Source organism: Seriola dumerili, unplaced genomic scaffold, assembly GCF_002260705.1.
Source record: "Seriola dumerili isolate Sdu_G_001 unplaced genomic scaffold, Sdu_1.0 BDQW01000025.1, whole genome shotgun sequence".
Lineage (NCBI taxonomy): Eukaryota > Metazoa > Chordata > Actinopteri > Carangiformes > Carangidae > Seriola > Seriola dumerili.
Window position 1 is genome coordinate 12,105,446 of NW_019174280.1, and position 27,847 is coordinate 12,133,292.

Sequence of the window (27,847 nt, forward strand, 5' to 3'; positions counted from 1 at the left end):
AGGTAGTTAGTCAGGTAGTTAGCACCCAGTTAGACAGTGCTATAGTTAACACGTTAGGCAACATTTAAGACAATTAATGAAGCCGTGAGATTAATGAAGAAGGTGGTTATTTTAGATAATTTTGTAGACATTTGCTCGTTACTTCCCTCGCTAACCATTGTCAACTGTTTACCCGCTGTTGATACTCGGGCTGCCTCACACATTGGACTGAAGTTAGCTTGACTAGCTGGTTAACAGTAACATCAAATCGGAAAAACGTATGTGAAGTTTTACCTGGGAAGAATATCGGTCCTCTGCCGGGAGAGCAAATGCCTCGTCTGGAAAAGTCAAATGGCAGAGGGACAAAAAGGTAAGGCTGAAGCTACACCTGCAGGGAAACTAGTGGAGGAGATAAAGTCTCTGTGATTACTAACAACTAAAGCAGCAAGGTTTTCTGTTGTTCGTCTTTTAATCTAAATATTTGTTTTTAGAGATTTTATCATATAAATAATGTTCACTCATTAGTCACCGCTTCAGTGATTGTCTATTCCAGACAAAAGTTTAAAAGATCCAGAAATCAAAATATGCAGATACACCATATAGCACAACAGTAAACTGGCAGGTCAGTCATTGTGCTTTTCGACAAGCATTTTATATGTTGGTGTAAGTGACTGATGCAAAGAAATGCAAGAATTTCCTCATATCAAAGTTCAGAAGTTTAAAAAAAAAAAAAAAAAGTCTAATTCACCTTAATGTGTCTCTCTCTCTCTGTGCACGACTTCAGACCAAAATTGGACTGGAAGTTTGTTCAGAGGTTCTGCAGCATCCAGAAGGTCCTGTTCCCATCATGGAGCAGCCAGAGTGTCCTGATGTTTGGGACGCTGCTTTTTGTCACTCTGACAGGTAACTGCTGGAGTTACCTGTATGGCAGTATGGCAGCCCATGGGGGAAAATAAATAGTTCATGCTATCTATCAAATTAATGTGAATAAAGGAAGTAATGACGACACTAATTGTCATGAGACACATTCCCTGCCTGTTGGATAATATGTTTTGTGAGCTTGTAATGCTACACATCTGTGAACAGCAGGCTGCATGTTATGTTTTTTCCCACTGACCTTTAGTTAAAAGTGTTGTATAATTTTCCTGCGTTGTTTTTACGAGTCTCTGTGTGAATTCTCTCTGAACAATGCGCTAACACATCTTTCTTTTCTGCCATCAGAGCAGCTGATCATTTACCAAGTGGGTGTCCTCCCCAGTCACTTCTACAATGTGCTGGCAGAAAAAGATTACTCAGGCTTCAGGAGTCTGGTGGGAAAAGCTATGGTGCTCATTTTAATCAACTCCACAGTAAGTTAATGTAGCTGGGAGGGTTGGCAGAAGTTAACCTATCTACTGACCAGACACAAATACAGTACAATATTAAGAAAGTTGACTTGTTCATTAATAAGCAGAGCCACAGCAATACTCTTACTCCTAATGAGGCAATTAATTGTTTGTATGTGATTAATCCAAATCCAATGTTCCCCATGTACTGAAACGAAATCAAAAATAAGGTACACTATTCCCTGTATCATATTAGTTTTCACTGAATTGCCGTCATAAAGCACAGTAGCACCTTTATCAGGTTAGGACAGCCTGACATCTTCATTTTATGGCCTGAATCCTCTTGATCTTGGTCATGTTTACTTGGATTTTAAACCTGACAAACACAATGAGTTTCCTCTAAGGAAACAAATATTCTACATACTGTTTATTTTGCCACATTGCTTTTTAAATGAACAGCTGTAGCAGGCCTCAACAAGTTCTTGTTAGTCTCATAGAAACTCTTACATTTACTGTGTATTGTGTATGCATTGATTATTTTTCTCTCTGATAGACATTTTCTTCTTCCTCCCTCTCTGTGTTCCTCTCTTTCTCTCTCCCAGCTGAAAAGTCTTGACCAGTACATTTGCAATCAGATGTATGTTAGCTGGCGGAAGACGCTAACCGAGAGCCTCCACACGGCCTACTTCCAGGGCCGAGTCTATTACACACTCAATGTACTCAGAGAGGACATAGACAATCCGTAAGTAAAATGTATCATTTGAAAGGTTTTATGTATTAGATCATGTGGATATTTGAATATGTTGTGTGATTCTGCAGTGGAAAACAATATAAAGGTGGTTAATCCTGGTGATTGTTTTTCTCATCATGTTTGTTTCGTTTGTATTCCAGAGACCAGCGGATCAGTCAGGATGCAGAGAGGTTGTGTAAGCAGATGAGCACCATGGCTAGTCGCTTGATCGTCTCGCCGTTCACACTGGCTTACTACACCTACCACTGCTTTTACAGGTGGGTTTGTAGTAGAGTACTGTGGCAACACGTGCCTCCATATACGAGCATTTAACACCTACTCTGAAGTTGAAAAAGCGTCATGAGAAACATAGACGGTGTTCTGTTAAGATGAGAATTGTGTTATTATAGTAACATTTTCAACATTTGAAAATACTGAGAGGAAACTCAGAAAGCTGTCAAAAGCAGAGCATGCATTTTTATATGTAATTATTTTTGATTTGTATCCAAACCGGTGCTTTTTATGTGTTTACAAAGAGATGAGAGGTGGTCACTTGTCCTCAGTGAATCTATCAGTGTCTCTGAAAGTCAACAGTCAAGAAAAACTGGGAAAGGGAAAGAGAGAGACAATTCCTATGTGTCTGTTTTCTCTACTGTTTAAATACTGGCAATAAAAGTTGGCCATAGCCTTTTTGTTAAATTTGGGGTTCTTTATTTTCTGACACTACAACTTTTATTTCTTTGTTTCATCTGTCTAATTTAGTATAATTGTATTCAGTTGTAATTTATTTTCCCCTGATTGTCTTTTAACATTGTTTTAATACCCAGTGTAAATCACTTTGTGCCTTTTTGGAAGGTGCTGTAGAAATAAAGTTGCCTTGTTTTGCAGCACCGGCTGGATCGGCCCTGTGAGTATCTTTGGGTACTTTGTGGTTGGAACCATTGCCAATAAAATCCTCATGGGGCCGATTGTGTCGACTCTGTTTGAGCAAGAAAAGCTGGAGGGTGACTTCAGGTAAAGTTAAGTATACTGTATGTTTGCTGTTTGTCAAGTGACAGAAATGCACAAGTGTCTGAGTCAAGAGGAATTTGTTCTGATAGACGAGCAACGCAGGGCTGAGTTAAATGGCCAGTCAACATGTGTTTTCTTTAACCTTTAACAGAGCAGTTTGTTGTTTTATGGGTTTTATTTGAATGTAACTATTTCCAGTATTTATTGTTAAGGAAACCAGTCCCTTGTCAAGAGGAAGTATCTGTAGACTTTGGCCCAGTGCCTTTTGCCTCTTAGGAAATAACAGGATATGCGTCAGCTTGCAATGTAGTGTTTTCCTGTGGAGGCTTTGTAATTTTATCTGTCACATGTTGAAACGTGATTTTGTGTTGACAGTGAAAACTCATTTTTACAGAAATGTAATGATTTTGTATCTCCAGATTCAAGCACATGCAAATCCGTGTTAATGCAGAGTCTGCAGCTTTTTACAGGTGAGGTGATTTATTTGACATGATTGTGCTGCACAGAAGGATAGAGACAATGCTGGAAAGTTTAGACAATCATGTGCAACTTAAACAGGAAGTCTGCTTTCTTGTGATTAAAAAAAAATTCTCTAGGTCTGTCTGAATTCTCCTGACACATCAGATCCCACAGATTATGTGGTTAAAGCAGTTTGGAACAAATGCTGCTCTCTGGGTTTTTAGAGCTGGTAAAGTGGAGCACACGAGGACCAATCGAAGACTGCAGGCTCTGTTAGAAACTCAGAAGAGTCTAATAAATAAAGAACTCTGGCTTTATAGTAAGACCATCCTACACACACCCACTCACTCATATCTATCATATTGTTTAAACTTGTAGAGTTAACCTCTGACCTCTTCACTATCAGTCGGGGTGAACACCTTTGACTACCTCGGAGGTTTCCTCAGCTACATTATTATCGCCATTCCCATCTTCACTGGTATCTATGATGGTCTCACTCCTGGCGAGCTTAGTGCACTCATCAGTAAGGTAGGCTTTCTTCCTGTTCCCTTTGTCTTAGAAATAGTAGATGCTGAAAAATGCAAGACCTTGTTTGGTTTAGTTTGGTTTATTGACAGCAGGGATAGACTGATGGCCACACGGAAAGACTCGAGCAGCAAAACGATTCTGACTGATCTATAAAAATATCTATTGCTTTTTATTTGTCACTTTATTGTAAACTATTTTGTCCCTGTCAAGGTCCTGTGGGAATGATGACTCAGTTTTTCCAATGATCTAATTGGTCAGTATTTGGGCTGTTGACTAGTTTTGATCTGATCCTCTGAAGTTAGCCTAAGTTACCATGGTGATTTACCCTGCTAAGAAGTGAACCACTGTCGTAACCCTGAAAAATCCAGGGTAAAACCTCAAGTTACCTCACTGACCTCAAATCCTGCTTCATAGTACAGGCCTCTGGAATTATTTGCACTGTTGTCTCAGGTATTTACACAGGCCAACAATATTTGTCAAGATAAAGATGGACATTCAATGTCTGACATGAAGAAATTTTAGAAAATAGGAACTAAAAAATAGGAAATTGAATCATGTGATCAATGATTAAATGTTTTCAGGAAGCTAACAATGTAAAAAGTATCAGACACACCTAAAAATAAATAATAGTTACAATGATTACTCCTTGATTTACATAAAGATCATGGAAGTGTGAGTGTTGCTCACAGTCCCAGTTTCCATTACAGAACAGCACCTACTGAATGTTGCTGATTCAACCACTAGGTGGCAGCAAAGCCTTTCTCTCCTGATAGATCCATTAAACTCCATTCATCTTGCGTTCAAATTGCCTGTTGTTGGACAGAGATGTCACTTTCATATGTCTTAAGAAGCATTATAGTAGCTTTATAATGGTCATAATTACTCATAGATTAGTATATTTAAGTCTTCATCATCAGTCAGTATTCCTCTTTTCTTAAATTCCTCCAGTCTACTTTGTGCCTTGCTGCCTTTTGTCTGTGTCCAGACACTTTTTAAAATAATCTTTTATCTTATTCACTCTCTGCTCTGGTTCTCCCTCTCCTTGTTAACATTCAGAACGCCTTTGTGTGCATCTACTTGATAAATGGCTTCACGCAGCTTATAGACCTGTCAACCACTCTGTCAGATGTGGCTGGATACACCCACAGGTATCACACAGCATACTTAAATTCAACTCCTGGAGGACAGATGATGACAGCAGTGTTGGTGCATGCCATCCACCTTTTCTTTCTATCACTGAATCTGTGTGTGTGCTGTGGTCAGGATTGGGGAGATGAGGGAGGTGATGGATGACATCCTACGCAAGCAGTGTGACTATGACCCTGCGTCAGGAGAAAGCTACGACTTTGACAGGTTTGTGTGAAAGCTTTTACAATAATCTCTGCTGCAGAAAAAAGCGATGCGAAGTGATTTAACATTTTAGCATATTGATAATATTAGATGTAATTAAAAAAACAAAGAGCAAACAAGAGGACAAAAATGAATATAAAGTGCCTATGTAAATTAATTTAATCTCTTTCCACACAGTGACTTCAATGTCCACGCAGGCCCAGTGGACACTGCCTTCATCCTCGACCATCTTTCATACAAATCTCCTTACTCAGACGAGCTGCTGGTGGAGGACCTAAGTCTGAAAATCAGTCAGGGAGCTCATCTACTGGTGGTGGGAAACACAGGGACGGGCAAAACGTCACTGCTGAGGGTCCTCAACCGCCTCTGGGAGGCACACAGTGGTGAGATAATAGGGACAGAAAGATGAAGTTTGATTCATTTTAATCTGTTTTAATGCTAGTGCACATATGACAGAAGAGTTTTAATGAAAAGGAATGGTCACTCCTGACTCGCTTCGGCTGTAATAATAAACCCCTCACTGGAATATCTGTATGAAACAATAGAAAAGGATGGAAGGATATGCATGGCCAACATTAAGGCCTTGTAACAGTTTTTGTTAAAGGTGCACATTAACATGTTTTTGATCACTTGAAGCTGACAAAAACAGGTGATTGAAGTAGAGCTGCAATGGTTAGTTGACTTATCAGTGAGTAGATTTACAGAAAATCAACTATTTTGATTATTGATTTATCATTTAAGTTGTTTTTCAAGCAGAAATTCTAATCCTTCTCTGGTTGCACCTACAACAGTAGGAGGATTTGCTGCTTTTCTGTTTTTGATCATTGTAAACTGAATATCTTTGGGTTTGGGGCTGTTGGTCGGGCAAAAGAAGATATTTGACGACGTCACCTTGGATTCAGAAAAATTAGAATTTGTCACAGTTTTCTGATTTGTGGACTAAGCAGTTATTTGATTAAGCAAAAAAATAATCTGATTAATTGGTAATGATAATAATCATTAGTAACAGACCTAGATTGATCCATTGTTCATGTATACTTGAACCAGGGCCTTATTTTCCCAACAAACCGACTGTGGCAGCAGTAGGAATCATATCTATAATGTTGTGAGACACTTATACTAACAATCGGAACCTATCAGTGGCAAAAAAAAGCACTTTTATTGGACTCATTTACACCCAAAAACATTGGATATTAAGGCCCAGGTTAAAAAACCCCGGAGTTGTGCTTCAGTTTTTTTGTTTCTATAAGTCGCACAGAGAATGGCAGGATGTATTACTGTTGTTTTGTTATTCATACTTTTTACAATAAGACCACAGGAAAAAAAATGCAAATATTGCACAAAAGTGAAATGATTGAAAAAGATATATTCTGTGACATCTGCAGAGATGAGTAGCTTCATGACACTGTCTGTCTGTCAATTTTGTTTTTCTCTTCCTCAGGTTTTGTCCACATGACGACATGTTTCGGGCCCAGAGGAACCCTCTTCCTGCCGCAGAAACCTTACCTGACCGATGGCACGCTGCGCGAACAGGTCACCGCTTCTTCCTGAATGTCATTTGCTTTCAAAATCTGTGTAGACGCTGAGCTTTTTATAAAATGCTGACATCTACAGAAATCAAACTACCAGTTAAATGAGGATTTACTGGAACTGTGTCTCCAACAGGTGATCTACCCACTGAAGGATATTTACCCTGTATCAGGTATCCGATTTCACTGTGACTGAATATTTAACTGTTTAACAGTTAAAGGCTAAAAATGTTAATTCATTTAATCAAAATGTGTTGTTCTGGTAGAATACATAACTGGGAAGTTTGCGTATGATCATATAAGTGGATGAATGAATATAGAGCAATATTTCTAATTAATATAAACCTGGTTTTGGTCTTGGTTTTGTGTCAGTGCTGCCTCATAAAATGACTGAAATAGTTGCTAATCTGAGTGAGTTTCTTTCTTCAGGGTCAGTGGATGATGACAGAATTATACAGTTCCTGGAACTAGCTGGAGTGGTGAGTGTTCTGCTTTTTAAATAAAATCTTTCATGTGTTTTACCGCACTGTTTATTCATCTTGAAGTTTCTTTATCTGTTGTCCAGTCCAGTCTCTTGAAGCGGACAGGTGGGCTGGATGAAAATGTGGACTGGAACTGGTAAGAGCAACAACAGGAACAGCAAGGTGCAACGATAGCTGTTTGCATTGTGTGTTACTGTGCAGAGTTAAAATTCAGTTTTTCCCTGCAGGTATGACGTTCTGTCTCCAGGTGAAATGCAGCGTCTCTGCTTTGCTCGGCTTTTCTACCTGCAGCCCAAATATGCAGGTGTGTTTTAAAAGCTGTTTCATTCTGTGATTCTGACGCAGCAGCCCGACCCACTGTTTAATTGAACAACTAGTTTAATTTTTGTTTTTTCATTTTCATTTTTGTTTATTTTTTCTTCGCAGTGTTGGATGAGGCCACCAGTGCTTTGACAGAGGAGGCGGAGGCACAACTGTACCGGACCTGTAAACAGCTTGGCATGACTTTGATCAGTCTGGGACACCGTAGCAGCCTGGAGAAGGTAGACTGAACACACATACAGTGCACATCCCTGACCAGGTGTCTCAGAGCCAAATTGAGATTTTAAAGATATTTTTGCTAGTAATCCTTGGTATATCCAAATTCTGCTAAATGCCAAGAAATCCCTTAATTGAATAGATCCTATATCCACAAGGGCGATTGCTTTACCAGTTCCTCTGAATCGTCTGAACTTGTGCTTTTTTTAATCTTTCGATGCAGTGTCTATATCTCCATTTCCCTCTAGTTTAACACCTACTTCCACTTGCTTTATCATCAAATCTGTTTTTTATTTTATATATTAATTCCGTTTGTCTTTGTTTCATTTTTCCGACAGTACCATGATGTTCAGCTGAAGCTGTGTGGAGGCGGCCGATGGGAGTTAACAAATTTAAAAGGAGGCAGCGGCAGCCTCAATCACAGAGATGAAACCATGTGACCTCAGTCTCATATTTCCGAAATCCCGGACATGTAGGAAGCACTAGTGTGGGGGGCGAGAACAGAAAACACTCCTGAACTCCTCAGTTACTAACAGGTGCTCTTCAATAAGGTACATAGACACATTTTTCCAGACAGGATGATGGTTTAGAGGCTCTGGGTCTGGAACCAGCCAAAATGTTTTGGACCCGAATGGTTTGGATTATTATGTAATAGTCAGCATGATTTAAATATAATGAAAGAAACAGTAAACTTTATACTTGTTGTTTGTCTTTATGTTAAATTACAGTGGTTTATTGTGTTATGTTCACAGTTAATACATGGGAATATTATTACTACTGTGTAATTCAGTTTTGTATTAAAAACACACAATGTTTTTATGCTTTTAGTAATTCCTACCAAGAGCAGATCCATCTGTGGACAATACATACAGTTTAAACACTTGTTTACCTGATTTGATACAATTTTCTTATGTGCAATAAAAACAAATAAAAATATTTGGCCTTTAAAGTCATTGTTTATACACAGACACAAGTCTGTTTAAGTGCGATAAGAATGTTTTCAGCAAACACATCATTGCTGCTGCTGTTTGCTTAAGAGGTCGCGGTGACCTTGGATGATCTCCTGAACTGTTGCAGGGTCATCCAGCGTGCTGAGGTCACCCAACCCGTTCAATTCGCGTTCCACCACCTTCCGCAGCACCCGGCGCATTATCTTACCTGAGCGTGTCTTTGGCAGACGCTGGACAAACTGTGACAAAGACCAAAAAATGACCGAAGTTACTAAGTACAAGTTAGTCTTAAATGTCTGTTTGCAGTTTAAAGTCAGAATTACCTGGATGCAGTCTGGACAGGCGTACTTGGCGATCTTTTTAGAAACCATGACGGTTAGCTGCCTGGACACGTCCGCCTCTTCCACCTCTACGCTCTTTTTTAGCACCACAAAAGCATAAACGCCTGACAAAGCACAGAGACAGAGAACCCCGCTTTCAAATTCTTATTCATCCCGGTGAACAGTGTAATGTGGGGAAAAAAATGTGTTGCTTACCTTGTCCTTTAATGTTATGTGAGTATCCTATGACAGCAGATTCAGCCACTGCAGAACATTGATTCTGGTACAGAAATGACAGGATCATGATTGCGTGCACGTTTCATGGTTTCAAGTTTTAGATGAAAGAATGGCTCAACAGTATAAATGTGTCTTTGGTTAAACATTGAAGGAAATTAACTAAATTGCACTTTTACTGAAACTGAAATTACTTTAACCCTGTTCAAACTATGGACATATTTAGTCACTTTGAGATTTTTTTTTTCTATTTTTTTTTTTTTTTACCACTTACCACCACATCCTCTATCTCTGCCGTGCCAATCCTGTGACCGCTCACATTGATGACATCATCAAGGCGCCCAGTGATCTGGTAATACCCCTCCTTTGATCGATAGGCCCCATCACCGGTAAAGAAATAACCTAACAAAGGCATTTTAGAGATTTTAGATGTTAACTTACAATAAGAAATGAAAAGTCCAGCAAAGAAGAGAAATATAGAAACACCATAACGACAGTGACAGGTTGTTCATGAACGCATCATACTGTACCAGGATACGGCTGACAGTAGGTCTCAGTGAATCTCTGGTGGTTGTTATGAATTGTTCGGGCCATGCCGGGCCAAGGCTGAGCTATACACAGAGCTCCAGATGTGTTGTTGGAAGTCACAACTTCGCCCTGAAGAAACCCAGGAGTGATAAATGTTAAGTAGAAAGTGGATGATGTGCAAGACAAGAGAAATGGACAACCAAACAAGGGCTGGTTACATAACTGATATAATTACTGCAAGTAAGAAAGAACTCTTGAAAGAATGTGTTATTGATATTTTAGGAAGTGTACTAATGCTATTGGGACCCTGTGCTCTCTGAATGCTGTGTGGGTGATTGTATGTGTTTGTGTGTTGAGAGGGAGGATGATAGATCAGCTCAGAGTCACCACTCCCAACTGTCTGCACAATCTGCGCATTTCAGAAACAAGAGCAACTGCAATAGGCACAAAGTAGTTTGACAGATTTTTAATAGGGGGTTTGGCATGCACAGAATGGGACTTATGGGTGGGAGCAGGGTGGGTATCAAAAGTGACACAGCTGGTGACTATTTTATAATCCTAATCTGACCCTCTCCTCTGGGCTGTTCCCAGCCATCCAGCATTTGCAGGGTGGCATGCTACACACACACACACACACACACACACACACACTCACACGTAGGGATGAGCATCATACCTCAGTGTCCATGAGTACTGGCTTGATGCCAAAGAAAGGTCTCATAGCCATTCCTGGGACAATCTCTGCGTCTGGGTCTGATGGCCTCGGGGCGATGCAGATGCCACCTGTCTCTGGGAACAGAGGAAAAATACAACAGATTATATAAAGTGCTGTATATACAGCGTGCATAAAACAAACAAAAAAAATACTTTTTAAAAGGCTACTGTTAAACAGAAAATATCTGTTTGTAAAAGACTGAGGATGACTGAACCTCCTCAGACCAAAATTTTTTTTTTTATAGAGCAATGCTCAATACAAAAGCTTTTTTCAAATTTTGCCCTAGGTTAAGATGTGCCAGGAAACAAGAAGACAAAGAGGAGGAATAACATAAAAACAAAGGTCCTAGACAGAAACGAACCAGGGATGTACAGTAGGCTACTGTCTATGTCTGAACCACCAGGCCACCAGGACAACAACTACTGTGTCCAGGATTTTAGAAATACTGAAGTCGCAAGTCCGAACCTCCCGGTGCGACTCAGCCTGTAAAATACTTACCATGTGTTTGTTTTTAATTGTCGTGTCCCCGCAAGTTACTAAAACCCCGAAGTTGACAGAAAAATAATGTGACACTCAGTGGGACTCAGAAATACAGTTGTTGAGTAACCTGAACCGAACAAAGTAGTTTTCAGACTAGAACACATTTTTTGTTCAGAGCACTGAAGAAGAACAGATTGGGGGGAAAAAGTGAAATGACAAATTAAAGGGACAGAGAGGGGAGTAGTACAAGGTAGATGACAGAGCCAACTAACAGTTTGTAAATCTAAGATAAGCCCTTCTCACTGCTGCAGATTTAGATTGTGGAATTACAGCCATACTAAGTACATTAAATGCAATTAGGTTTGTCCGAGCCTCAGGGACTCTGATAAATCTGCCTGGTGGTGTTGGTGGCAGCAGAGGGGACCCGTTATAAAGTAGGACACAACAGATGATCCCACAATAGCACTAACAACACCCCCCACAAGAGCCTCCAGGGACCTTTACTACTTTAACATTTGGGAAATAAAGTTGTAGAGTTAGAGGTTAGAATATTGGTAACGCACTCACATCTGTCCATTTTATATGAAGTTACAGCCAGCAGCTGGGTAGCTTAGCTTAGTATGAAGACATGCTAATTTTATTACCTTAGGACAGGGCCAGGGTAGCTCTTTCCCCCTGTTTCCAGTCTTTATGCTAAGCTAAGCTAAGCTAACCAGCTTCTAGTTGTTGCCATGTAATAGGAGAACAGTGAATCTTTGCATAATTCTCAGTCAGAAAGAAAAATAGATTTACAGTAGTTTCCAAAACATCAAACTATGCCTCTCAATAAATGCTCAGAAGTAAGAATTTAAACATGTAGATACTAAAATATATTTTAATTTTTTTTTGCTCATCCTCTCACCTCACCAGTCCTGTGTGATCCAACATGGAGGCCGTATGCCAACAGCAGATCAAAATCTAATTTTCTCTCTAAACAGGCTACTTGCTCCCAGATCAACCAAATGGCATTTATGAATAATGCCACTTAGTCCTAATTGGAAACAGTGGTCCAGGAAAATAACATAAAAACATAATCCTTTTTTTACCGAGGTAGAGTATTTGGGTCATATCTGTGACTGTAATTCTCAAGCTCATCATGCTCTGATGTTTAATTATCGTCAATTAATTATAGATTTTTGCCATTTGTATGGTAATTAACGCAGCTTTGCTCCATTTGGTCATTACTCAATCTAATTTAGAGAGACTCAGGATGAAACACAGTGTCAGTCGGCTCCTGTGTTCATCTGTGAAATTGATTTTATTAGCGAAATCAGCTGATTTCAAACATGTTGTTGTTATGTCCAGTCATAAGCGGCTTTGGTAAAGGAATAGTGGTTATTTTGTGGTGACTTCAGAGGACAGCAGAGGGTGAAGGACAATTTTGTATCAAACCCACTGCAATTACTGTAATTTACTGCAGTTTAGTCAAGTTTACACTATATTGTTTCTTTTTCCCACTGGTATCTTGTTATGTAACCATAATTGAGGACAAAAATTATCAAGATGACTCTAAAAATAGAGTCAGTTTCTCTTTCTCTTTCTCTTTCTCTTTCTCTTTCTCTTTCTCTGTGAGGACAATTTGCAGAACAAGTTCCCATTTTTGTGGGTTTGAGAGCAAGTCAGGGCACAAGCTGCACTGTAGCGACTCATCTAATAGTGGGAAGTTTATAGACTTATCAGTGTCCCCAGACAGCTGCCTCGGCAGTTAGGTTCGTAAAAGCTGCAGTCTGCAGTCGACATGTATCCAACTGGCTAAAGTGAGAATTGACAAACAAAATGAAAACAGGGAAGAAAATGATTACCCCCCATATTTCCTTACATGGCCTTGGTGTTGATGATGACTGTTGTTAATATTCAATATTACCATAAAAAGTTGAATGTTGACAACTGCTCCCAAAATCAGAAGCTTAACTCTGAGAGGAAAACATCTGGTTTGATTCAGGGGAGTTCAGAGGGTGTGTGTGTGTGTCTGTGTGTGTGTGTGTGTGTGCGCGTGCATGCATGCGTGCGTACACCCATGTGCTGTTATATTGTGCATGTATGCGCATACACAACCACATTCCTGATGTTATGTAACACTGTTATTGCTGGAGGGACGGAGCAAACTGCTCACCCCTTTAAGACTGACTGATGGGCCGTTACAGAACCTGCAGATGTGGCTGTGTTTGAGGAAGAGTTCATGAACTGAGCTGCCCTTTGTGGAGTCACTGTGAAAGTGAGGAAATAATTTAAGTGTCACACAATGAGAAACAAATCCAAGCTTTATGTGAGCTCAACAAATGAGATTTTGTTAACTGGTCCCAACGTTAAACAAGACAGAGATCACAGTAGAGTACTCAGAGTGAAGGTCAGACTGTAGCCACACATGAAGTACAGACAAAAAGCTTATGACAGAAGAGTAATAAAACTAATGAACAAATGCCCTGTGACTGACTCAACAGTTCAGCATTAAACATTGAGTATCCCTGAAGCCAAATAACTGTTTTAGCCTTTGTATGAAGGTAGAATTTAGTGTTGATTTTTTTTTTTTTTTTTTTTTTTTTTTTTAAGTGATGAGCCAAAAAAATAAGTCATTCAATTTTGATCATTTTGATTTTTGAGTAATGGTCTCTGACTATCATCATTTTCTCGTTACGGCTTCTCGCATGTAAAAAAACTATTTGGGTTGATTCATTTTTCATTCATTTTTTTTGAATTTCATTCATCAAAATTTGGATTAAAAGAAATATTTTCTTAAGCTGTACATTTAGCCTGGAATTCAGACTGATTTGACTTTACATTACTTTTCACTTAATGTAAATCGTTGACAAATCTGAGGTGAGTGATAAAGAGGTCTTGAACCAGGCGAGCGAACATGTGGTGTCTTCAAATTTGGAAAAGGACATTGTCGCTCTACTGTTTTCTATGATCTAACATGTAAATCCCATCCACTGACATAACCAACTGACATTTTGGTGACAATTTAATAAAAAAGAAAAACGTGTCTCCAGTAGCTGATAAATTCCATATGTCAGTGTGTTCACAGTTACCTGTTTGCCACCAGGTGTCCACCACAGGACAGCGGCCATCTCCAACCACACTGTGGTACCACTCCCATGCTTCGGTGTTGATGGGCTCACCCACTGCAGAAAGACAAAGACAGACATGTATATAATGTTATATATTGTTTTAGTTAAATGCTTAGTTTATTTTTAATGTAAATTAGTTAGATTGATATTAACAAGCCAGAGGTGTTGGTAAAGAGAGACGTCTATGTTGCTTAGTAGCCGGATTTATATTCTTTATGTTAAGTTTTGTGTTATAGCTTCAGCCTTATGTTTCACTGGAACAGGTGTATGGTATGTATATACTGTGTGTTCGCTGGACTTTGCTGTGGACACTGTAGATTACTGAGGCATGTTGACGTGCTAGCCAGGCTTAACTTTCAGTGTACTTTAAGTATGTAACACGTGTGTGTTCCCACAGGAGAGGAATTCCTCTGGTCACTCTCCTGTACATGAGTGTATATGTGTAGTTTAACATGTGATTTTACACACTCTTAAGTCTCCCTTAATAATACTGTCTGGTACATACTGTGTTTGATGGTCAACACAATTTGCAGACTCTAGTTTGTGATGGAAGCTGGAGATACACTACATCACTTTTGTATGTATTTGTATTTCTAAATAAAAATAATTCCCACACCAGCACAGAAACACTTTGAGAGCTACATGGCAGCTCACACAAGTAAGCACAGTTCATGTGGTTGAACTGTAGAGTTGTTTCTGCTCTGTCTGATTGTCTGTTCTGGACTCTGTTCTTGTGATTGTTCACATAATAGTATTTTCAGATATAAAGGCGTACCAGAGCCCAGAGTTTTGAGGGTGGAGCGGTCATACTTGTGCACCCACTGGTCTCCATATTTGAGCAGCAGGCGGATCGCTGTGGGAGCCCCGTAAAACTGGTTAATCTTAAGTCTCTGAACCATCTCCCAGTACCTTCCTGTGGAAAACAAAACATGTCTTGAGTTAGCATGGCCTAAAGAGACATGCTACCATGTACTGAGAAGATACTGATAACCTATAATCAGAATCAGTTTCACCTTGACAATAACAATGTGTGTGTGCTGACACATTTGACGACTGAGGCCCTGACTCTTGTTTAAACAGAAGATAATTTTAGCACAGAAGCTACGGCCGAGTTCAAGTTCAACTGTAAACAGTTATTCATAGACAGACGGACACAGGCGAGCAGAGCTGCTGGCAAAGGACAGAAATACTGACAAGCTGTGTGTCAACACACTTTACACAGCATATAACATGATCATGAAAATGTCTTAAAAACGATGCCATTACAGCTAATAATAACGTCCTAAGATGAATACATGACAAATTGGAAGATTTGCTTTTCAACTATAGGTATTTAGAGTTTTTGTAACGTACGATGAATTTTCTTTTATTATGAAAGTGCCAACCAGTTGGATATATTCATACATTTGCTGGCATTCATACCTGGATCAGGGTAAATGGGAGTGCTCTCAAAAAGGACAGTGGTGCCCCCGTTGGCCAGCGGCCCATAGACACTGTAACTGTGTCCTGTTATCCAGCCAATATCTGCCACACAGCCGAATACATCTCCATCATGGTAGCTGAAGACATACTGGGGATAAGAAGGAAGATTGATGAGATGATTGGATAAAAAAAAAAAAATATTTATATGCTCATGGTCATTGTTTAGAGATGAAAATATAGTGTTTACATCCATTTTATACTGCTGAACAACCCATTTGATATAAACACAATTTGAACTCAGAATATTACGTAAATACATGATGTTAAAACTAGAGCACCATTTTTGGGTAATCTCCTGTGAACAGGCTGATACTTCCTGGACAGATGGTTGGACACTGGATTACAGATCACATTTTGGCTGTCCATGGCCTTCACTGGCATACAGTACAGTAACTATACACTGCATGATAGGAAAATAAAATCAGCAAGACACTACACATTGTGCTTGATGTTACCCTGTGGGTGAGTGCAGCATACAGCAGATACCCAGCCTGAGTGTGGACGAGTCCTTTGGGCTTCCCTGTGCTGCCTGATGTGTAAAGCAGGAACAAAACGTCCTCGCTGTCCATGGCAGCCGGCTCACACACCACGTCCTCCTTCAGCATTTCCTGGATGACACAGTGAATTTACTGGATTATTTGTTAATCACATCCAGTAACTGCAGCATAGTAATAGGACCACAACAGAACAAACTTTATTGCTTTTGTTGTGCCACACATGCAGTAAAACCTTTGAAGATACTAGGAGACAAAGCAATATTTTAAAAGGCAAATCCAGTCAGGAGCTGCTCTGGAGCTTTCAATCATACTGCAGAGTCTTTCCCAGCAGACAGAGTTTCTTATGGAACTGTAGATGTTCAACTCTCCATCTTTCTTCTGCTGAGGAAGCTCATGTGGTACGACTGAAAACTCCAGAACAGCTACTAGTGGACTGTCACCTGCTATTTTCAGCATCAAGAATGAATGTTTAACTTCGAAGATTAGTTGATAAATCAAGTCAACCATCAAGTCAAAACAATTGTGGTTAACTGGTTTATTTCTAAAATAAATGCATCAAACAAAAATGTCAAACATTCACCAGACATTTTTTTTCTATCTTCATCTATCCGTGGAAAGTGACTGCTGTTTGCATTTGTTAGGAACCTGCTCTCTCACCTCCTCCATGGCGACGTCCTTGGCTGTCATGACAACTGGATTCTCTGTTCTCATAGCAACAAACACCTGCTGTACTGTCGGACAGCTCTGGACCGCTGTATCCACCGTCCTCTTCAGCTCTGTGACCTTACCCCCTCTGACGCCCTGGTTCACTGTGATGACAGTGCTGGATCGGGCTGAAAATGTGATGCATATGAAAATCAGACTTTTTTATTAAACTAACTTTATTAACTGCACTGAACTGAACTGCAATTGTCAAGATTCTATTTATACTGTAATAATAATAATAATAATAATAATTGTAATTTGTGTTGCTTTTATATTCTGTCTTGATACGTTTTATGCTTTATGTAAAGCACTTTGAATTGCCTTGTTGAAATGTGCTATACAAATAAACTTGCCTTGCCTCGCCTTTAACTTAAATTCAACATATTGTAATACTGTGGTGAAGGAAATACTAGAAGTAAAAGCATCTGATTGCAATCCCTGGATATTGTGACTGAAAAAAATTCCCCTTGACTGTGTTTCGAATATATTAAAAAGCCACCAAACCCAATGGTATAACACATTTGCTCTGCATGGAAAAACACAAGAGTTATTTGTGTTCCAAATAAGCGAAGAAGTACGGAGCCAATCATAATATTTTTTAGAAAGCTCATCCAGTATTACTAATGAACAGTGGCATGGTTTAAAAATGGACAGTATATCAGGATGTTTTATTTGATGGTAGAACTTGCTCCTGACACAATTTTTTGAATTTGTCTAAAAACAGATCACAGAGGCACAACCTGTCCCATCATAAGCAGCACTTTCACTTGTTATCAGCCAGGGTTCATCTAACAATTAAATCTGCCCAAACTATATTTTCATATCAACAGTGAAATTAAATTACGATGCACATTGTGAAAGGGGTCACTCATAGGGATGAACCCATTGAGAATTGTCACCTGCAGTATTAATCCCATGGTGCTTTTTGGTGTCTTTCAGCTCACTGTTATGGTTTTACAGAGCAAAATAAACTTTAACATTGACATATCACCTATAATTATCTATAATATAACATTATTAAGCAATTGCTAATTGCCATCCAGCTGACCCATAGCAACAGTAGCATGCATCTGAAGTCATGTATTTGTCCACCTGGCAAATGTCTCTTTTCACTCTTTTCACTCACTTTGTGATCTTTACGAGCTAACTCTTGGAGGAAATATCAGTCTATTTTAGAGGAAAATAGCTGTCTGCTGCTGCTTGAAACAATGCTGATGGGAGACAATTAAATTGTGGGACGTAAAACCAAAACAAAGAGGTGAAAGACACCATTAAAGACACAAATCTCTATCGAACTAAGGGAAACTGCAGAGTCAGGTGGTAATTCTCTGTGAGTTGTCCACTACAAGTGACCCTTTTTCACAATACATGTATTCATTTGCTCCATTGTTGAAATAAAAATGTTGATCCGTGCAGCTTTAAAATGCACAGTGGAAATCTGTTTCCTGTCTCATGCTGTTATCTAAATTTCTGACAGCATCAGCAGGTCAGTCACACTGTCTCACCATCTCTTATTCGCTCTGCCAAGGCCTCTGCACTGAACCCGGCAAACACCACGTTGTGGGCTGCACCAATGCGGGCACAGGCCAACATGGACACCACAGCCAGAGGGCAAGGAGGCATGTAGATGGTGACACAGTCCCCCCTCTTCACACCACGCCGCCTTAGAAGGTTTCCTAGGCGACATGTCATCTCCAGTAGCTCCCTATGAAGAGACACATATCAGTGAACTGAGGTAAATGAAGCAGGAGCACACACACTTATACAATAAATCCAATCTGCCAACCTGTAGGTGACCTTGACCTCTGACCCCGGCTCATCTCTCTCCCAGATCAAAGCCACTCTCTCGGGACAGGTGTGTACATGCCGGTCCAGGCAGTTCACTGAATGTGCCCATAGAGAAAACACATGCATACTTACATACACACAGAAAAAAAATTACACTTTATCTGCTTCACTCATCACCACAGTAGCAATTCAAGGTGTTCTGTAGTTAAAGTGATTAGCAATGTTGCCTCTCAATCAGGGTTTTATGGGTTTGAATCCTGGTCCTTGGTCTTTGTGGAGTTGACATGTTCTCCCTGTGACTGCAAGGATTCTCTCCAGTACTCATGCTTCCTCGCACAGTCCAGACGTACTACACTATGACGTTTTTTGTTTTGTTTTTATGCCTTATATATATGTATGACGTTTTTTGACATACTATACTATGACGTTTTTTGATGTTCTTATGCCTTATTGTACTATGATGTTTTTTGACATTTTATGCCATACTAAACTATGACGTTTTTTGATATTTTTATGCCTTATTGTACTATGACGTTTTTTGACGTTTTATGCCATACTATACTATGACGTTTTTTGACTTTTTTATGCCATACTATACTATGACGTTTTTTGACGTTTTATGCAATAATATACTATGACGTTTTTTGACATTTTTATGCCATACTATATTATGACGTTTTTTGACATTTTATGCCATACTATACTATGACGTTTTTTGACATACTATACTGTGACGTTTTTTGACATTTTTATGCCATACTATATTATGACGTTTTTTGACATTTTATGCCATACTATACTATGACGTTTTTTGACATACTATACTGTGACGTTTTTTGACATTTTTATGCCATACTATATTATGACGTTTTTTGACATTTTATGCCATACTATACTATGACGTTTTTTGACATACTATACTGTGACGTTTTTTGACATTTTTATGCCATACTAAATTATGACGTTTTTTGATGTTTTATGCCATACTATACTATGACGTTTTTTGACGTTTTTATGCCTTATTGTACTATGACGTTTTTTAACATTTTATGCCATACTATACTATGACGTTTTTTGACGTTTTAATGCCTTATTGTACTATGGCGTTATTGACATTTTATGCCATACTAAACTATGACGTTTTTTGACGTTTTATGCCTTATTATACTATGACGTTTTTTGACATTTTTATGCCATACTATACTATGACGTTTTTTTACATTTTATGCCATACTATACTATGACGTTTTTTGACATACTATACTGTGATGTTTTTTCACATTTTTATGCCATACTATGCTATGACGTTTTTTGATGTTTTATGACATACTATACTATGACGTTTTTTGACGTTTTTATGCCTTATTGTACTGACGTTTTTTAACATTTTATGCCATACTATACTATGACGTTTTTTGACATACTATACTATGACGTTTTTTGACATTTTATGCCATACTATACTATGACGTTTTTTGACATAGTATACTGTGATGTTTTTTGCCATTTTTATGCCATACTATGCTATGACGTTTTTTGATGTTTTATGCCATACTATACTATGACGTTTTTTGACATACTATACTATGACGTTTTTTGACATTTTATGCAATACTATACTATGACGTTTTTTGACGTTTTATACCTTATTGTACTATGACGTTATTGACATTTTATGCCATACTAAACTATGACGTTTTTTGACGTTTTATGCCTTATTATACTATGACGTTTTTTGACATTTTTATGCCATACTATACTATGACATTTTTTGACATTTTATGCCATACTATACTATGACGTTTTTGATGTTTTATGCCATACTATACTATGACATTTTTTGACATACTATACTGTGACGTTTTTTGACATTTTATGCCATACTATACTATGACGTTTTTTGACGTTTTATGCCATACTATACTATGACGTTTTTTTACGTTTTTATGCCATACTATACTATGACGTTTTTTGTCATTTTTATGTCATACTATACTATAACGTTTTTTGACATTTTATGCCATACTATACTGTGATGTTTTTTGACATTTTTATGCCATACTATACTATGATGTTTTTTGACGTTTTATGCCATGCTATACTATGACGTTTTTTGACATTTTATGCCATACTATATTATGACGTTTTTTGATGTTTTATGCCATACTATACTATGACGTTTTTTGATGTTTTTATGCCTTATTGTACTATGACGTTTTTTGACATTTTATGCCATACTATACTATGACATTTTTTGATGTTTTTATGCCTTATTGTACTATGACGTTTTGTGACATTTTATGCCATACTATACTATGACATTTTTTGATGTTTTTATGCCTTATTGTACTATGACGTTCTTTGACATTTTTATGCCATACTATACTATGACATTTTTTGACATTTTATGCCATACTATACTGTGACTTTTTTTGACATACTATATTATGACGTTTTTTGACGTTTTTATGCCATAATATACTATAACGTTTTTTGACGTTTTTATGCCATACTATACTATGACGTTTTTTGATGTTTTTATTCCATTCTATACTATGACGTTTTTTGACATTTTATGCCATACTATACTATGACGTTTTTTGACATTTTTATGCCTTATTTTACTATGACGTCTTTTGACATTTTATGCCATACTACACTATGACGTTTTTTGACATTTTATGCCATACTATACTGTGACGTTTTTTGACATTTTATGCCATACTATACTATGACGTTTTTTGACGTTTTTATGCCATACTATACTATGACGTTTTTTGACAAACTATACTGTCACGTTTTTTGACATTTTATGCCATACTATACTATGACGTTTTTTGACATTCTCATGCCATACTATACTATGACGTTTTGTGAAATCTTATGGCATACTATACTATGACGTTTTTTGACATTCTCATGCCATACTATACTATGACGTTTTGTGAAATCTTATGGCATACTATACTATGACGTTTTTTGACATTCTCATGCCATACTATACTATGACGTTTTGTGAAATCTTATGGCATACTATACTATGACGTTTTTTGACATTCTCATGCCATACTATACTATGACGTTTTGTGAAATCTTATGGCATACTATACTATGACGTTTTTTGACATTCTCATGCCATACTATACTATGACGTTTTGTGAAATCTTATGGCATACTATACTATGACGTTTTTTGACATTCTCATGCCATACTATACTATGACGTTTTGTGAAATCTTATGGCATACTATACTATGACGTTTTTTGACATTCTCATGCCATACTATACTATGACGTTTTGTGAAATCTTATGGCATACTATACTATGACGTTTTTTGACATTCTCATGCCATACTATACTATGACGTTTTGTGAAATCTTATGGCATACTATACTATGACGTTTTTTGACATTCTCATGCCATACTATACTATGACGTTTTGTGAAATCTTATGGCATACTATACTATGACGTTTTTTGACATTCTCATGCCATACTATACTATGACGTTTTGTGAAATCTTATGGCATACTATACTATGACGTTTTTTGACATTCTCATGCCATACTATACTATGACGTTTTGTGAAATCTTATGGCATACTATACTATGACGTTTTTTGACATTCTCATGCCATACTATACTATGACGTTTTGTGAAATCTTATGGCATACTATACTATGACGTTTTTTGACATTCTCATGCCATACTATACTATGACGTTTTGTGAAATCTTATGGCATACTATACTATGACGTTTTTTGACATTCTCATGCCATACTATACTATGACGTTTTGTGAAATCTTATGGCATACTATACTATGACGTTTTTTGACATTCTCATGCCATACTATACTATGACGTTTTGTGAAATCTTATGGCATACTATACTATGACGTTTTTTGACATTCTCATGCCATACTATACTATGACGTTTTGTGAAATCTTATGGCATACTATACTATGACGTTTTTTGACATTCTCATGCCATACTATACTATGACGTTTTGTGAAATCTTATGGCATACTATACTATGACGTTTTTTGACATTCTCATGCCATACTATACTATGACGTTTTGTGAAATCTTATGGCATACTATACTATGACGTTTTTTGACATTCTCATGCCATACTATACTATGACGTTTTGTGAAATCTTATGGCATACTATACTATGACGTTTTTTGACATTCTCATGCCATACTATACTATGACGTTTTGTGAAATCTTATGGCATACTATACTATGACGTTTTTTGACATTCTCATGCCATACTATACTATGACGTTTTGTGAAATCTTATGGCATACTATACTATGACGTTTTTTGACATTCTCATGCCATACTATACTATGACGTTTTGTGAAATCTTATGGCATACTATACTATGACGTTTTTTGACATTCTCATGCCATACTATACTATGACGTTTTGTGAAATCTTATGGCATACTATACTATGACGTTTTTTGACATTCTCATGCCATACTATACTATGACGTTTTGTGAAATCTTATGGCATACTATACTATGACGTTTTTTGACATTCTCATGCCATACTATACTATGACGTTTTGTGAAATCTTATGGCATACTATACTATGACGTTTTTTGACATTCTCATGCCATACTATACTATGACGTTTTGTGAAATCTTATGGCATACTATACTATGACGTTTTTTGACATTCTCATGCCATACTATACTATGACGTTTTGTGAAATCTTATGGCATACTATACTATGACGTTTTTTGACATTCTCATGCCATACTATACTATGACGTTTTGTGAAATCTTATGGCATACTATACTATGACGTTTTTTGACATTCTCATGCCATACTATACTATGACGTTTTGTGAAATCTTATGGCATACTATACTATGACGTTTTTTGACATTCTCATGCCATACTATACTATGACGTTTTGTGAAATCTTATGGCATACTATACTATGACGTTTTTTGACATTCTCATGCCATACTATACTATGACGTTTTGTGAAATCTTATGGCATACTATACTATGACGTTTTTTGACATTCTCATGCCATACTATACTATGACGTTTTGTGAAATCTTATGGCATACTATACTATGACGTTTTTTGACATTCTCATGCCATACTATACTATGACGTTTTGTGAAATCTTATGGCATACTATACTATGACGTTTTTTGACATTCTCATGCCATACTATACTATGACGTTTTGTGAAATCTTATGGCATACTATACTATGACGTTTTTTGACATTCTCATGCCATACTATACTATGACGTTTTGTGAAATCTTATGGCATACTATACTATGACGTTTTTTGACATTCTCATGCCATACTATACTATGACGTTTTGTGAAATCTTATGGCATACTATACTATGACGTTTTTTGACATTCTCATGCCATACTATACTATGACGTTTTGTGAAATCTTATGGCATACTATACTATGACGTTTTTTGACATTCTCATGCCATACTATACTATGACGTTTTGTGAAATCTTATGGCATACTATACTATGACGTTTTTTGACATTCTCATGCCATACTATACTATGACGTTTTGTGAAATCTTATGGCATACTATACTATGACGTTTTTTGACATTCTCATGCCATACTATACTATGACGTTTTGTGAAATCTTATGGCATACTATACTATGACGTTTTTTGACATTCTCATGCCATACTATACTATGACGTTTTGTGAAATCTTATGGCATACTATACTATGACGTTTTTTGACATTCTCATGCCATACTATACTATGACGTTTTGTGAAATCTTATGGCATACTATACTATGACGTTTTTTGACATTCTCATGCCATACTATACTATGACGTTTTGTGAAATCTTATGGCATACTATACTATGACGTTTTTTGACATTCTCATGCCATACTATACTATGACGTTTTGTGAAATCTTATGGCATACTATACTATGACGTTTTTTGACATACTATATTGTGACGTTTTTTGACATTTTATGCCATACTATACTATGACGTTTTTTGACATACTATATTGTGACGTTTTTTGACATTTTATGCCATGATATATATTTGGGGTGGATATATATTTATGTAATATATGTCTATAATATAAACATATACTATAAATATATACTATGACGTTTTTTGACATACTATACTGTGACGTTTTTTGACATTTTTATGCCATACTATACTATGACGTTTTTTGACATTTTTATGCCATACTATACTATGACGTTTTTTGACGTTTTTACGCCTTATTGTACTATGACGTTTTGTGAGATTTTATGCCATACTATACTATGACGTTTTTTGACGTTTTTACGCCTTATTGTACTATGACGTTTTGTGAGATTTTATGCCATACTATACTATGACGTTTTTTGACGTTTTTACGCCTTATTGTACTATGACGTTTTGTGAGATTTTATGCCATACTATACTATGACGTTTTTTGACGTTTTTACGCCTTATTGTACTATGACGTTTTGTGAGATTTTATGCCATACTATACTATGACGTTTTTTGACTTTTTTATGCCATACTATACTATGACGTTTTTTGACGTTTTTACGCCTTATTGTACTATGACGTTTTGTGAGATTTTATGCCATACTATACTATGATGTTTTTTGACGTTTTTATGCTATACTATGCTATGACGTTTTTTGACGTTTTATGCCATTCTATACTATGATGTTTTTTGACATTTTTATGACATACTATACTATGACGTTTTTTGACATTTTTATGCCATACTATACTATGACGTTTTTTGACATTTTTATGACATACTATACTATGACGTTTTTATGCCATACTATACTATGACGTTTTTTGACGTTTTATGCCATACTATACTATGAAGTTTTTTGACATTTTATGCCATACTATAATATGACGTTTTTTGACATACTATACTGTGACGTTTTTTGACATTTTATGCCATACTAAACTATGACATTTTTTGACATACTATACTGTGACGTTTTTTGACATTTTATGCCATACTATACTATGACTTTTTTTGACATTTTTATGCCATACTATACTATGACGTTTTTTGACGTTTTATGCCATACTATACTATGACGTTCTTTGACATTTTATGCCATACTATACTATGACGTTTTTTGACATTTTTATGCCATACTATACTATGACATTTTTTGACGTTTTTATGCCATACTATACTATGACGTTTCTTGACGTTTTATGCCATACTATACTATGACATTTTTTGACGTTTTTATGCCATACTATGCTATGACGTTTTTTGACATTTTATGCCATACTATACTATGACGTTTTTTGACATACTATACTGTGACGTTTTTTGACATTTTATGCCATACTATACTATGACGTTTTTATGCCATACTATAGTATGATGTCTTTTGATGTTTTTTGCCTCAGTACACAATGTTTGAAGTTTTTTGACGTTTGTACGCCTTCCTATACTATTACATTTTTTTAGGCTTTTATGCCTTAACATAGTATGACTTTATATGTCTTACTATTCTATGATGTCCTTATGCATTATTATATGATGAAATACGTATGGGGCTCCTTCATGGTCCAGTGTTTAGCAGCTGTTTAGCTGTTACCTCTCAATCAGAAGGTTATCGGTTCGAACACCGGTCCTTGGTCTTTGTTGGGTTGGCATGTTCTCCCTGTGCTTGCGAGAATTCACTAAGGTACTCCTGCTCCCTCACACACTCCAGACTTGTTCCTTACTAATGACTTTTTTATGCCTTAATATACTATGACTTGTATGACATATGTATGACATATATGTCCCTTTATCAGGGGTGATGTAACCATATGTGTCACCTATAAGTGGATACATTATTATGACATATATACATCCTCTGGATATATGAAGATATAAGTTCATAATATATTTCAAAATTTTCATAGTCAAATGCAACTCTATTAAAACAGCATTCTTTTTTAAATACTATATATTTGTATTTGATTTTCTGAATAATCTCCAATTATATTTAAAAATAGAGGTCTATCTTTTATATTTACATATATAATATGAACATAGCTTATACTGACAGGTTTTGGGGTGGATATATATTTATGTAACATATGTCTATAATATAAACAGACTTACTAAAATACTTGTTTCTTGGCTATTAACTGGACATATATTTCAATATATGATATTGTTCCTATTTCTAGCATGTTTCATATGTATTTTTTTTATATAGGATATACTTTAAACATATATGATTTTACTTCATATGTACATTTATTTCATATATGGAAATTCAACACATATAAGCTACATATATAACATTTGCGTATGGGCATTCCTGAATGAATATTCAGATCTTATATGTTAATAAACCGTTTGGTTGATTGCATTAAAAGGCCAAATGTCTTTGTTTTGGAGCGGTGGCGAAGTTGTTGCGCCCCTACCAATACTGAGACCAAACCTACGCCCTTGGTTAAATGTGTTGATAGGTTTTGCATCATGATGCCTGACGTTTCTGGACGCGTTTTTAACATGGAAAATTGTGCAATATCAAATTTAACTCTATTGTCTCTGGTTGTGACTTCAATGAATCAGTTTCTATTTCTATTCTATTGATCAAATCTATCTCCACAATGCCAATTACTTACATTCTGAAGCTAACCTTACCGGACACATTAAGCTTTCCTCCTTCAAACCACTTAATCTTGCCTCGGCTCAGGTCACAGTCCTGGACCGTGTGGAAAGGACTGATCCAGCTAAGTCTCTGACGCGCCACAGCGGCCCAGAAGCTCTCGCTACAGGAGACTGAAAACTCCTGCAGAGCTGAGCGGTCCGACACTGCTTCAAACGCCGCAGCCTCCGGCATAAAAGCTGCTGTGTTACATCTCCTTCGACTCAAACCATGGAAACAAGACCTGAAGATCCGACGCGTGAAGGAGGCCATGACGTACTTTGAAGTACATCCAGAAGACAGCCACATAATGAAAGTGGCCAGTGCTCAGTGCGATGTGAGAGGCTTGCAAAGTGCTTTCGCAACAGAAAACAGATTGTTGAACTAATATTGGAAGTTACCCTGTTCAACTTAACTGAACTGGGAAAACTTGGAAACTCCGGAGGAAGTT

At 37.1% G+C, this 27,847-nt stretch overlaps 2 protein-coding genes across 2 annotated transcripts; one reads left to right on the forward strand and one right to left on the reverse strand.

Annotated features, from left to right (window-relative positions):
• The first annotated feature begins 8 nt into the window (after nt 1-8).
• abcd4 (ATP binding cassette subfamily D member 4) lies at nt 9-8,866 on the forward strand. Its single transcript, XM_022769641.1, has 19 exons — nt 9-349; nt 764-882; nt 1,201-1,328; nt 1,907-2,046; nt 2,196-2,312; nt 2,923-3,048; nt 3,465-3,515; nt 3,729-3,823; nt 3,911-4,032; nt 5,089-5,180; nt 5,296-5,385; nt 5,560-5,765; nt 6,824-6,915; nt 7,048-7,084; nt 7,341-7,390; nt 7,477-7,529; nt 7,621-7,697; nt 7,820-7,935; nt 8,269-8,866. Exons 1-19 carry the CDS (start codon nt 309-311, stop codon nt 8,368-8,370), a joined length of 1,854 nt encoding a protein of 617 aa, XP_022625362.1. The 5' UTR covers nt 9-308; the 3' UTR covers nt 8,371-8,866.
• LOC111239722 (acetyl-coenzyme A synthetase 2-like, mitochondrial) lies at nt 8,405-27,773 on the reverse strand. Its single transcript, XM_022769631.1, has 14 exons — nt 27,393-27,773; nt 18,735-18,831; nt 18,454-18,653; nt 16,901-17,076; nt 16,202-16,354; nt 15,687-15,834; nt 15,040-15,177; nt 14,226-14,318; nt 10,639-10,751; nt 9,965-10,091; nt 9,709-9,836; nt 9,417-9,480; nt 9,204-9,325; nt 8,405-9,119 (listed from the first exon to the last, which is right to left on the reverse strand). The coding sequence occupies exons 1-14, from the start codon at nt 27,703-27,705 to the stop codon at nt 8,943-8,945; spliced, it is 2,049 nt and encodes a 682-aa protein (XP_022625352.1). The 5' UTR covers nt 27,706-27,773; the 3' UTR covers nt 8,405-8,942.
• Between the last annotated feature and the right edge of the window lie 74 nt (nt 27,774-27,847).